The following is a 14,078-nucleotide window of genomic DNA, read 5'->3' as shown; positions in this document are numbered from 1 at the left end:
AGGATGAAAATATGGTACACCAAGCTACATAACCACATTTACTCATGGTCTTTCTGTTACTAAAAGGAGTCTCTCTCACAGGAAATGAGCAGTCCTCAGAGCTACCTGCCATCCAGGCCACTCACTGAAAGCTGGAGTTCCAGATAGCCAAGCCAAGCCATGTGGGAGCTGGGGATGCTGCAGGGTGCACTCAGCAGCACAGAGAGGGACTTGCAGTGATGGGGAAGTACAAACCATCCACATTCTCATCAGAGACCAGTCACATCCTGCCACCACTGAAGGCACTGCTGATGAAGGCATCTCTAGCAACACAGTCACGGTATAGAATCCAGTACTACACACAGAGGAATGCCAGGCCTCCAACACTGTCCCCTGCTGCCATACGGCTCAACACACCTCGATGTGATGGCCTCCACAGTGAGGAACTTGAGAAAAGTTTCAGAGCTGTGATGAAACCTTGTGCTATTGAAGTTCTTGGTCCAGCATCAACTCAAAATGACTTCTGTGAGACAGGCGGACTGCAATGAGCACGTGGGATGGAATGGGAGAAATGAACTGCATCTTCTCTTGAGGTAACGGAGATACCATGCTCAGAATCATCTGTTGGAACTGCAACCCATCCTGTTCCTGCTATGTGGATAATTAAAGAAGAATATAACTGCTGATAGTGCACCTGGGCCTTGAGTAAGCCCAGGAGTGTTTGGGTGCAAGGTCAGGCTGGGAAGTAGGCTGGGAGAATGGAACGTATAGTGACTGAAAACAGCCACTGGGAATGATGTGGTTTCTGTTTGGCTTCATGGCTCGGACCCGTATCTGTATGCTCTATATTACCATGCTTGAGTGAATAAAGTGGAACTACTTGTGAAAGCGGAGTGTGTGTGTGCATGCATGCGTGTGTGTGTGTGTGCATGCATACATGTGTGTGTGCATGCATGTGTGTGTGTGTGTGCATGCGTGTGTGTGTGCGTGTTTGTGTGCATGTGTGTGTATTAAGCCTCTTTATAGACACCACTATCATGTTCAAAGACTGAACCTCCAAACTGAAGCACAGTGTCCAGGAAGAGCTTCCTTCTCCTGTGTCTGCTGCTGGAGACCAGCAAACAGGACAGGCTCACAGCAACCTCGGTGTTGCTTCTGAGCCTCCAGAGGTCAGCGCCTAAGAGCACAAGGACACCACAAAATTCCCTGACTTCATGCTGGAGTGTCATCGCTGGATCCTCCTGAAGGCTTTGCCACCCATAAACCTGAGGAGAAGCACTCACTGCAACTGCAAATGCGGCTACACCTGAGGAGTGTCGAGAGTGCTCAGACTCTGGCAGCTCCTCTGAGAGAAGCCCCCGAGAGCTCAGAGAATGCTCCAAGGGGATGCTCCCTGTTTGGTACCCACAGCACTATGGAATAATGCACCTTTGTGAAGAGGCTGCGGCGGTGGGATTCACCTGACCCAACTTTCTGTTCACACAACAGGCACCTGCCCTGGAAAAAGCTTTCCTGGGATTCCTGTACGTTCAGGGGAGAGCTGGTTGGAACCATGCTTTGGGTTTGGGCTGGAAGGGACCTTAAAGCTCCTCCAGCTCCAACCCCTGCCACGGGCAGGGACCCCTTCCACCGGAGCAGCTTGCTCCAAGCCCCTGTGTCCAACCTGGCCTTGAGCACTGCCAGGGATGGGGCAGCCACAGCTTCTCTGGGCACCCTGTGCCAGCGCCTCAGCACCCTCACAGGGAAGAGCTTCTGCCTAAGAGCTCAGCTCAGTCTCCCCTCGGGCAGGTTCAAGCCATTCCCCTTGGCCTGGCCCTACAGGCCCTTGTCCCAAGCCCCTCTCCAGAATCTACCAGACTTGTCACATCCTAAGGCAAACAGAGGGCCAGGTCAGATGAATTCACTGCCCCAAATTCTATCTCCACATGTATTTGGTCTGCATAGGTACCGCTGGCAGACCAGGCAAGGCAGGCAGTGCAGGCACCCAGGTAACTGAAGTCAAAGGTGAGTGAGATGAATCCCATCACAGATCTCTACCAAAGCCATGTGCTAAGGTCACCTGTGTCTGCGCTGTTGCAGCAGCCTCATGGTTGTAGGACCATGGTGGTATTTTGGAGATTACAGTGCCCCATGGACAACTGGCACCATGGTGTTGAAACAAGGACATGGACAAGTCAAGAAAAGCAGCCACTTGGCTTCATGTTAGAGCTGTCCTCCAAGCACTCTTCTTGGAGCAGATATGATGGAAGTGCAGCTAAAAGAGATGCTGTGTAAACACTGAGGTTACTCATCTATACATAGAAATACTGTGCGAGAGAGCGAGAGGGGTGGAGATCTCAGCACTGGAAGGTGAAGGCCTGAGCTTGGTGCCTCTGACCTACCTGCCCTAAGCAAGCAGAAACCCTGGGGATTGTCTGTCCCTTCACACTCCAGACACAGCCCGTGTCAACCAGCACCACAGGCGGCTCTGCCCGTGGCTGATCCGAGTCCCACTCCTGACAGATGGGCAAGGTCAGCCACAAGGAAGAAAGAGCAGCCTCCACACTGGTGATGAACTGAGGATCTGTCTTGAGAAGACCTCATGATAGCAAATAACTTGGTTCATGTACTTGTTTTAGCATAAGAATCTGCAAAGTGGGATCCTCCGGCTGCTGAATCAGCAGATAACAAAGATGCTGAGCAGTTACTGCTAGAGTTTCACCTGGGTGGCTTCTCCTGACACATGGGCACATGCACTGTGTGGAGGCCTCTGGGCTTTTGACAGATAAAGGAAGGAAGCAGCAATTGTGCCCATAAGAAAGCACAACCAGATGTACATTTCTGACAGTGGCCATGGGGGGGTCAAGCCAGGGAACAGAGGGACAGGGGCTGGGAAGTATATTAAGGGGTTAGGAAGTGAATGGAACAGTGAGATTGGGGGTGAGCAGCAGCTCATGGGATAAAGCTGAAGAACTGCAAGACAACCACGAGTGACATGCCTGGTTCCCCCAGCAGACCAAAGGGCTGCCCTGCCACTGCACAGGCTTCCAGTGAAGCAAGGAGCAGTGCTGTGTGATGCATCTCCTGCCCTGCTCGTGCAGGCTTTGTGCTCCTCGAGGCAGAATCTCCCCTTTGCGAGCTGGGCACTGAAGTGTCCGGACAATCCTGTCCAGCATCAGAGGGTTCTCCTGCAAGCCTAAAACCCAGACAGTGCTTCAACCTGCAGTAGTAACCAACTCCAGATCTCCACTGAATGCTTTGCAGCAAGCAGAGGCTGAGCCAACACAAAAAGCGATTCAGCACTGGTGGGCACTCCACAGGATGTACTGGGATTAGAAATGAAACCTGTTCACTCCAGTGAGAAGTGTCCGGACCTCCTGAGAGAGGATTTGAAGCACAATGAAAGGGACCAGAAAAAGCAACAAATACAGAAAGCAAGGGAAAAAGAGCCAGTGGAATGAGAGCAACATACTCCAGTCTATTATTATGGTACTTTAGAGCTGCAAAGACTTGGAAGACCAGGGACTAGGCTGGTGTAGGGGTCCCAGAATAAGCCATGAGGACAGCATTTTAAACATGCTGCTTCTGATGCTGGATTTCTGTTGGTAGGTGGCATTGCAGGACTGAGGTTACCTCTCTGCATAGCTCCCAGCTCCCTCTGTCACAGCTCAGAGCCAGAAGACAGCCCAAGGTGGAGGAGCATAAGGGAGCTGGGCAGTCCTGCAGCAGATGCTGTTAAAGCTGGGATCAACAGGAGATAAATCCCAGCAGAGAGGGGGGAGCGGGCAGCGTACATCAATACGTACAGACTGAAGACAGGATGGGTTGCTAATGCTGGATCCTGGGTTAATTCTGTGTTGTCATGTGTGAGACCTACCAAGATGCCCAATGAAAGGACTGAAGGCAGGAGCAGGGTGGGATGATAGTGGATCGGGCAAGAACAAGCAGAGGAGAGCAAAGGGACTGGGGTCTGGGGATTTACTACAGAAGAACCAGTAGCTGACCAGTAGGCTGAAAGTCAGCTACTGGTAAACACAGTGTCCGGAGCAGCCAGGGAGACTGCTTGTGCCTCTGTGTGCCTGTGCATTAGGCAGCCAGGGAGACATGGGGGCTGAAGACCAGCTGCTGGACAGATCCAGTGTCTAAAGCCTATGGGATCCAGTGCATGTGGGTGTGCACATCAGTGTGCACGTGTACCGAGAGATCCGGGTACCAACAAATGGGTCTCAGGGGTTCATGCACTCAAGTGCCAGCAACTGGGGAGACTGGAGGAGCCAGGGAGGGCTCTGATGGAGTTCTCCACCTTCACAAAATCAAGGAGACATTTCCTAGTTAAACACGAACACAGACCAGCCTTGCTGAAGGAAGCATCAGGTGAGGACACCAGCACTTGCCAAGCGAGTGTCTTGAGCTCCATACAGCCATCCCACGGGTCCCACTGACAAAGCCACCCCAACCCACCATCCAAGCAGGCTTCAGCCTGCCACGTCAGGCAAGACCACTCATGGCCCTTCATTCGTATGGAAGGTGCTCAGAGGTCTCGGATGGGGCCTGGAACAACCTGCTCTAGTGGAAGGCGTCCCTGCCCATGGCAGGGTGTTGGAACTGGATGAGTTTTAAGATCCCTTCCAACCCAAACCAGTCTGGGATTCTAATTTGCTAACTCCAGTGTTAAAGCACCTTACCTACATCTAGCACTGATGTCCAATACTAGGATATCTTTAAAGCTAAAAGGCTAAAGATTAATTTCAGCAAGAGATGGTCTTGGGATACACGATACAAGGCTAGAAATGAAGTCTCAAAATGCCCATGCACCTTCCATCTAAATCGAACACTTCTAATTCATACACTTGGAGAGGTTGAAGATGGTCCCAGAGACCTGTACAAGGCTTCAAGCCATATCACAGCATCTCATTTTCTGACTATTGCCGGTGGGAACTAGCTTTACACTGCGGCAAAGCTGCTGTGCTTATTCTAAACCCACCTCCGGCTTCCCTTCCCAGGGAAACCACACATGCCTATTGCTCCACTTGCCATAGATTTAATGATCATGCAGCCACAGGGGAAGCCAGCTCAGCTAGCTGATCCCAAGGAAATGGCAACCAGTAAGTGCATCCATTCTGCAGCTCAATATCCCAACTGGGAGGGAGAGGACAAGGACCACAGATTCCAGTCCAGGTGAGGCTGCTCTGCTGTAGGACTGACCTGCTCTTCAGCCTCCTCCTTGCACCCCATGTGGCTTTATGTGCATCTGAAATTCTTCCTGGCTTTGTAATAGCACATATCAGAAAATGTACCAGCTCTATAACGGGTTTGTCAGGCTTATGGCAACTGGCACTTCACCAGCTTTCTTTAGAGGCTGCAGGAGACACCCCAAGGACGCAGCAGGGGACACCCCAAGGGCGCAGCAGGAGACACCCCAAGGACGCAGCAGAAGACACCCCAAGAAGAGAAGAGCTGTTGGCACAAGGCTATCTGGGTCACGCAGCCTTTGCCAGCAACCTCCTACTTGCAGCTTTTGAGGACATTCTGGCTGCAGGACCTGGGCCCAGGATGGATGGAGTGAACGGCCCTACTGGGAGCTGCTCTCAAAAGGTTTGCTGCTGGTATGGGGGGGAGATCTAAGCCCACTAAGAGCAGGAAAGAGAGCGGCAGAGGGATGTGCTCTTCCCGACCTGCACCTCTGCTGATGGGTGAAACTCACTGTGGCATTCCCAGTCTCCCTGGCTATGGGGGCCCATGTCCCACATGCTACCCATCCATCCTCCTGCCTGGCCAGCACCACTGTGGGACTTCATGTCTCCCACGAAGGGCACAGCAGATTCAGCACCTCAGCACAGACACATCACAACACGGACACAGCTCAGCCAGCCCTGCTTCAGGCAAACACCAGCCGCACATCCACTGTCAAGTCCATGGCTGTGTCAGAGGTCCTCGCTGCAGTGAACCCCCCGAGCACTGCTGGGAGCCCCAGGGTGCCTCAACCAACTGCCTGCTCCTTGGTGATGGCCACCCCGGCCAAGGGAGTGTTTGTCAGCAGAGGGAACTGCGGCAGCCGAGCTGAGCGAAGCCTCATCACCCGCCCCCCGGTCCCAGCCCCACAGTCAGCACAACCTCCCTTGTCTGCCTACCAGAAGGTGCAGCTCTGCTTGCCCAGCACCACACACAACACAACCTACATCCCCTCCGCCTACCGCAGACCAGCAGAGGTATCACATCCTCCATTACTGGCTTTAAAGCCTCATGATTTTTGCATGAGATGACGCAAGAGAGAAGAATCCCAGGGGATGCCAGCCCTCCCTCCGGCTGTACAACTGCCCGTCCCGTGTGTCCTGCTCAGACTTACTGCAAGGAGACTTGCAGTGGAGTCCAACCACATAACACACCTCAAACCTTCACAGTTCCCATCCCATCTAGTGCACGGTCGGCCTCACTCCACCTCTTCTGCCCCTGTTGCTCCCTTGGAAAGGGCAGGATCCATCTCACACCCCTTTCTGCACTGACTCATCTTTGAAACAAACTCTCTGGGATCCCTTTACAATGAAGGCCTAGCCATGGGCATCGTGATTGTGTGATTCACAAGCACCTGAATCATTCCTCATCAGAACGACACTGCATCGCAACAGCCGTTCCCTCGGCTGTAAGAACGCAGACCTGGGCTCTTCACACCGCACCCACTGGCTTCTGAACACCATTTCCCTTTGCAAGCACCACACTGCTGTCTCCTGCACTCTCCTCTTTCAGTGAGGAGCATCCCTGTAAAAAATTACTGTTACTGCTTTCTTTTAAGTCACTCCTTAAGCCAATTCTCTGCTGCGCTCACTCACCATGAGGCAGCTCCTGTGTCACGACTGCTCTGTGCCCTGTCTGATCCTGTGTCATTTCTCTTCTGTCTCCTGCCTGTGTCCCAGGGAGTCTGCACCTCGATCTCACCTCACTGTATCATGCTGCTGAGCCCCCCGGGCACTCGTTTAACAGGACTCGAGGTCTTGCTTTCCTTTCTGTTAAACATGACCAGGAAAATCCATCCGCCTGTGGCCTCGGAGTGGAATGAAGGTGATGCACAGCCCCAGCATCGCCTCCTCCAGAGGGGTGATACCAGAGCAGAGCCCTTCATACCTGATCAATCTTCTGTATACACCCCAATACTTACACCACATTGGGCAAAGCTACAATACCAGTACAAAACAACCCTGACACTGGCCTCCAGAGAGAGCATCTGAGGAGTCTTTTCTCCAGCCTCTGTTTTCAGTTAACAGGAGGGAACCTGTCAGCTCATCTTCTAGCACAGAGAACATGCAACTGTTTGAATTATTGTACCTGAACTGCAGCTTTTCATCAAGACATCAGGCAGCAGTCATGTCAGCAACAATTATTACCCAGCTCTCAAAATCCCTTCTAGAGCAAACCAATTTCATGCAAGACACAGGACCTGCAGAGGCAGATGCTGGTGGCAGCCACCGCTCACCCTCCTGCCCCTTCCTGGCTCACCTCGATCAGAAAGTCCCCCGTGCGAAGCCCTGCTCTCCAAGCGACACCTTCCACATCCACTGATTCCAGGTACTGGAGCGCAGGGAAGGCCGGGGTCGGGGTGAACTCCTCGATTGGGGTTTCAGCTGCAAAACACGAAGGGAGAGTGAGGTTGAGATGCTGTGGCAGAAACCAAGCAGAAGGTGGTCAAGGATGTCCAGGAGCATGGGAAAGTCTCTGTATTTTGCTTAAGAAAGAATACACATCCAAGGCTTAGTTTGACATCAGTGCAGGAACCAGAGCTAGTGCTACAGGAGGCAGAGCTAGTGCTACATGCATACTGTTATCATCAGCTTAGACCCCCAGGTAGCCCCAAGAGTCGCATCTGCTCCCACAGGGTCCCCAAAGCCTCCTCCATCTCCTGGTACCACAGATGAAATGCGAACAACACAAATGAACAACACCAGGAAGGGAAGAACTCACTTCTGTGTCTACATCTGAGTTAGGGGCTCCAGGCCTCTTTCATAGCCAGAGAGCAAACACATGAGCACCCGTGCTGCTGCAGACATGATGCCTGCTCTCAGTGCCCTGGAGAGGTGCCCTTCCTAGGGGTCCTACAGGAGACCATCAGCTCAGGAGCAGAGGTACCCGTGTTGATGGACATCTGCATTAGCCAGATGAACCCCATTCTTCACCAGTGAGGTATAAATTACATTTATTTGTTAAGCAGATGAACCCCATTCTTCACCAGTGAGGTATAAATTACATTTATTTGTTAATAAATATTTGCAATAATTTGTAATAAATAAATAAAAACATTTATTACATAAATTACATGGAAAACCTGCTCCTGTCCCCGAAAGAACACCATTTCCAGGGAAGGGACTTCTGCAGATGCACCATGTAATTAATGTAAGGCACTGCACTTACATTTTCCAGTCCCAGCCCATCCTGGATGAAGGATCATTGCCCATCAGGATGAAGGAATTTTGCACAGGTTATGCCCATCTTAAGGCAGAGACACTTGTGTGATGGGTGCTGCCTTGCGTGATGTGACAAAGGGACACACTTCCCTTGTCTATCAGGAAAAGGCCATTGTGGATGTTCAGAAACATCACATCCATTAAAGACACAGAGCAAAAAGGCCATGGCTACTCTATAGATGCTGGCCAGACTCTGCTCACCTCAAACTACCAGTGGTACTCACATGATGCTGTCCCCAGCACAGACTGGGTCAACAAGAGACATTAGGCAGAAGCTCTTCCCTGTGAGGGTGCTGAGGCGCTGGCACAGGGTGCCCAGAGAAGCTGTGGCTGCCCCATCCCTGGCAGTGCTCAAGGCCAGGTTGGACACAGGGGCTTGGAGCAAGCTGCTCCAGTGGAAGGGGTCCCTGCCCATGGCAGGGGGATGGAACTGGATGAGCTTTAAGGTCCCTTCCATCAGTTTGGGATGATTCTATGAACTGTGGCTGTTTCAGGGGCTGCTCATGATTCTCTGAGAAGGTTTCTTGCCTGCAAACAGACCTGCTGCCTGTGAACCTGCACTGCGCAGAGGGGATTTGCCTCCTGCTACACTAGACCATGGCTTTGGATCAGTGAAGACTTCTTCACTAGGCCTTATTTGACTGGGAACACCCGAAGCGGATGCAGGAGAAGCTCACAACGCCCTTTTCTAACAGCGTGTGATCTCTTTACCAGCTTTCACATTACAGCCGTTCCCAACAGCCAGTGCTGTGGGTGGGGAAAGAGGGAAGTGACCTTTCCAGGAAGAGTGCTGCTTCCCAGTATCAGGACACCCAGCCATTGCCCCGTGCAGCCTCCCAGGAAGCAGTATCTACAGGCTCATTCCGGCCCTACCTCCCCTTGGTAGCATGATGGGCCAGAGCCTTCAGCAAAGGTCCCTGTAGGGCCACCTCTCACCCCAGCTGATGGATGCAGACAGCATGGTGTGCTTCTGTTAGCAGCACGGATAATGATGCACTGCAGTTACCCATCCCTCTATGCCTACTACCAACACAATACAGTTTTTAAGAGCTGTGCCAATCCCCTAATGAAGCAGCAGATTTAACATCACAGTCCATGGATAATCTCAGCAAGCGCCTGCTTTGATGTCAGGTCACTCCAGTAAACGTGACCCACATTCTCTTTCATTTGTGCAGAACACGGAGATGCTGATCTGATCCAGATGAAATCATTTCCAGCAGTTACCACACTGCTTCTTGATTGTTTTAATTAAAATCTTTATGCAAGACTATTTGCTGCTACCTCAGCCAGCCACTGGCTGGCACCAGGGCAAGGCCAGGTTTGCCTGACATGCCATGACCTGGGTGGTCTTATCTTTTATCAACAGCTTCCCATGACTCCTTCCTTTGATGGAAGCTAACTAAAGCAGCAAAGAGCCACCAAATCATCCCACCTATTCCTAGAAATGCCAGTGTAACATCTGATTTCTCCAAATCCTTTGGGACTTCCCCAGTATTAAATTCAATGCTTTGGATCAGTGTTGACCCACAAGTGCTTTCAACAGTCTCAAGTTCAAAGAACCACAAATATGGTTCTGCTACAGAGTGCAACTGCAAACCTAAGTGTGCATTAAGGTACGCTAACCCCAGGCCTAGAAGGATACGAGGTTTAAGCTGAAGAAGACCTTGTGTATTGCCTGAGCCTCTGAAAATGAGACAAGGGGAGACTCGGGCTCTCAGCATGTCAAGTACATGATTTAGCTAATGATGATGAGCCACACGGTCCCCACGCTTCACAAACACAGCATCAGCACCACACACCAGTGCTGCCCCCTCAGCCTACACGCAGCACAATGAAGTCCTGGAAAGGTTAAGTGGAAGCCCCGACCGCTGGGGAGGATGGAGTTGGGACAGATGACAGCTACCACAGTGGCTCCAGATACCCCACAGAAATCCTAAGCCGCAGCCCGGAGAAGAGTCACCTCAGGACCCGTTTTTCATACTGGTAAGTGAAGACAAAACCAGAGAGGGCACATGGACAGCACCAACGCAGGAAGCCAGCCTTCTAGCCAGCGCTGTCACTGGCACTATTGACGTGTGCCACCAGGACTCCGGGCAGAACCGCTCTGGAACCGTGCATCTACAGGGCCCACACGCTATGCTTCACAGTTGGAAAGCGTCACCGGTGCCTCAGGAAACAGGGAGATGCATCCTGAAGCCAGAACTGTTTGTTCTGTTGAATTCTGAGCTCTGTTGAAGCCGAGTTTCAGACAGGAAGGGGAGAAAGCCACTCTGTGTGTGCAACTAGCTGCCTTCTGCTGCCTGAGTCCCAGCACTCACTCACAGGGAATGGGAAAAAAGCTCTAGGAATGGACAAATAATCTAAAATCACACACACACACACACCGCTGTATCTATGCAGAGAACAAGGTCTGGAGGTCTGCTGGCTGCAGGTGTCTCCAACAGCCATGGTGGGCAGTGGATGGAGGCCTCCAGCAGTAGGCACAATCCAGCACTGGTTTCCCACCTGCCCCAATTAACCGGCAGACTCAGGCAATGCAGGAGAAACCTTCAGTTCACTGGAGCCTGCAGCTGGGCTCCCTTGTACCAGAACCTTCCCTTACAGCTGCTTTTAGCTGTCATTCAGCCCAGTATCCCCAGGCTGTGCTCATACCCCATCAGCACAGAGACTGCTCTGCACTTACTGCAAAGCACTTGCAAAGGGGGAAAGTTCTCCTGCAGCAACAGCAACTCAAACACTGAGCAAGGGCCAGAAGAGTTACTGCCTGAAAGCTCAGTCCTGCCCTGCTTGTCATGCTGATGGGTCCTGGGCACACCATTTAATCAGAACAGACTAGAACAACATGAAATGTGCATTGACAGCAGCTCCATGGAGCTCCTGCAGACAACACCATGTGCAGGGGTATCCCATAAAACCATGGGATGGTTTGTGTTGGAAGGGACCTTAAAGCTCCTCCAGCTCCAGCACCGTGCAACAGGCAGGGACCCCTTCCACTTGCTCCAAGCGCCTGTGTCCAGCCTGGCCTTGAGCACTGCCAGGGATGGGGCAGCCACAGCTGCTGACAGGACTGAAGCAAGCACCAAGCTGGCATCAAGATTCTTGATCCATTCTTAGGCTTCTGCTGGCAGCTTGAGAATAAGGAGCAGGTTGGGCACACAGGGATGGTCAGAAGAACAGAGCTGGTTTATTGCCCTGACCTGGGCTGTGGTGACCAAGCACAGAACCACTACACAGCCCCACTCACATCATTCACGTACCTCCATAACCTTGTCCATGGATCTTAACACTCCTTTTCGATGCCCCAGCAAAAATCTGCCTCTAGTAACTTTACCCCATTCTCCCCAGTTTTGCTACATCTGCACTCAAATCCAGTATTTTCAATGCCACTGCCCAGGTTATCACCACATCCAGGCATCCTTGGCCTCCTGTTGCTAAGCTTAATCTCAGCATTGTCAGCCCCCAACCAATGAAACATCAACCAGAACAACCCACAGTGCTCAGAGGTGGTTGTAGCCCCGCTGATGGAGGAGGAGGAGGACACCAGTACCCTTTATGCAACCTGGGAATCCTGACCTGTGCCTCTCATGGAGACCCGAGTGAAGGCTGAGCGCAGCCACCACAAAAACCAGCTTGGGACCAGACCCTCCAAATATGGTTTCCAGATCAGAGCCCCTGGGAAGCTTTAGGCCAGGACTATGCAACTTGGTGACAGCTCATCTGTAAGTGCCTGCCCGGGAAGGTAACACAGTTTAAGGAGGCTCTTATCCAACTTTTGCTATTTCCCATTCAGTTTGGCAATGGCAAAACTTGCTCATAGGGTTTGGAATTACCTTACAGAAAGTCTCACTGGTAATGAAGTAAAATGCCCTAACAAGGAGGTCTGCTGCTCCCCATGAAAGCTCGTGGCTTTAAACCTCAGGAACCACACTCGGTACCCCTTGAGGAGCTCTGGTTGTGCACTTCTATCACACCAGCCATTTCGTGGCTATCTTAAACCCCTGATGCCTGGGCTGCTCCCACCAGGAACGCCAGCTTCCCGCACCTGGAGAACCCCTGGATCACCACTCTGACAGCCCATCAACACCAGAGCTCTGGGAGCAAAGGCCTCCAGCCCCCCAACCCTGCCCTGTGCTATAGGGCACTGGCAGCAACCCAAAGCCAAGGGGAGGGTCCTGAGAGGCACTGGCTCTGCGCCTGCCACTGGGAATACAGCATCACTGCTGGCATGCAGGTGATGGCCATGCCACAGAGTTACCTGACATGGGAATACAGCATCACTGCTGGCATGCAGGTGATGGCCATGCCACAGGGTTACCTGACATGGGAATACAGCATCACTGCTGGCATGCAGGTGATGGCCATGCCACAGGGTTACCTGACATGGGAATACAGCATCACCGCTGGCATGCAGGTGATGGCCATGCCACAGGGTTACCTGACATGGGAATACAGCATCACCGCTGGCATGCAGGTGATGGCCATGCCACAGGGTTACCTGACATGGGAATACAGCATCACCGCTGGCATGCAGGTGATGGCCATGCCACAGGGTTACCTGACATGGGAATACAGCATCACCGCTGGCATGCAGGTGATGGCCATGCCACAGGGTTACTGACATGGGAATCAGCATCACCGCTGGCATGCAGGTGATGGCCATGCCACAGGGTTACCTGACATGGGAATACAGCATCACGCTGGCATGCAGGTGATGGCCATGCCACAGGGTTACCTGACATGGGAATACAGCATTACCGCTGGCATGCAGGTGATGGCCATGCCACAGGGTTACCTGACATGGCCAGAAGCATGCCCAGACCAAGAGCTCCGTTCCCCTGCCCTCCTGCACTGCCTCTTCCCCTGGGCTGCCCAGCTCCACAAGGAATTGCACTCCAGGCCCTGACACAATAAACCCCTGCCCGGATTTTGGTTATTGCAGCTGTACAGTTGCCTGCACTTCAAGATGCAGGTTTCCTGGGATTCCTGGCTCCAGGAGCGAAACCACATCCTGGGGTGCACCAGCCACAGCAGAACCAGAGATGGGATTGTCTCACTGTGTTCTGTGCTGGTGTGGTCTCATCTGGAGCACTGCGTGCAGTGCTGGGCCCCACCACTGGAGAAGGATGTGAAGGTCCTCAAATGGGTCCAAAGGAGGACAAGCAAGCTGGTGAAGGGCTGCAGGCCTGGCCTCTGAGCAGCGCTGAGCACAAGGATTTGTCTTGTTGGATAAGAGAAGGCTGAGGGGAGACCTCATCGCTCTGCAGCTTCCTAAGGGGGGGACATGGTGAGGGATGCGCTGAGCTCCTCTCCCCAGGACAGGATGCATGGGGATGGCTCAGAGCTGAGCCAGGGAGCTTCATACTGGAGGTGAGGAAGTGTTGTTTACCTAGAGGGTGGTCAGACCCTGGCACTGGCTTTCTGAAGGGGTGGTCAATGCCCCAAGCCTGTCTGGGTTGAAGAGGCTTTTGGACAATGCCCTTAAGGACATGCTCTGACTTCTGATCAGCCCTGGAGAGGTCGGGCTTCTCTTAAGTCCCTTCCCTGAATCCCAGAATCCCAAGGGTTGGAAGGGACCTCAAGAGATCATCTGGTCCAACCCCCTGCAAGAGCAGGGTAACCCAGAGTACATCACACAGGAACTTGTCCAGGCGGGCCTTGAATAGCTCC

The 14,078-nt window shown here is 52.5% G+C and overlaps 1 protein-coding gene across 1 annotated transcript in view; it reads right to left on the bottom strand.

Annotated features, from left to right (window-relative positions):
- Positions 1–14,078, bottom strand: part of SHANK3 (SH3 and multiple ankyrin repeat domains 3) — a 306,306-nt gene that overhangs the window by 59,292 nt on the left and 232,936 nt on the right. The window contains exon 16 of the mRNA XM_061362564.1: positions 7,450–7,574. Within this exon, the coding sequence (XP_061218548.1) occupies positions 7,450–7,574 (125 nt within the window). The remainder of the gene's footprint in view (positions 1–7,449; positions 7,575–14,078) is intronic.

This window comes from Neopsephotus bourkii, unplaced genomic scaffold (assembly GCF_033783945.1).
Source record: "Neopsephotus bourkii isolate Nb327-2 ecotype Australia unplaced genomic scaffold, CSIRO-AGI_Nbou_v1 NB_1128, whole genome shotgun sequence".
Taxonomy (NCBI): Eukaryota; Metazoa; Chordata; class Aves; order Psittaciformes; family Psittacidae; genus Neopsephotus; species Neopsephotus bourkii.
This window is presented reverse-complemented; position numbering and strand designations above follow the sequence as displayed.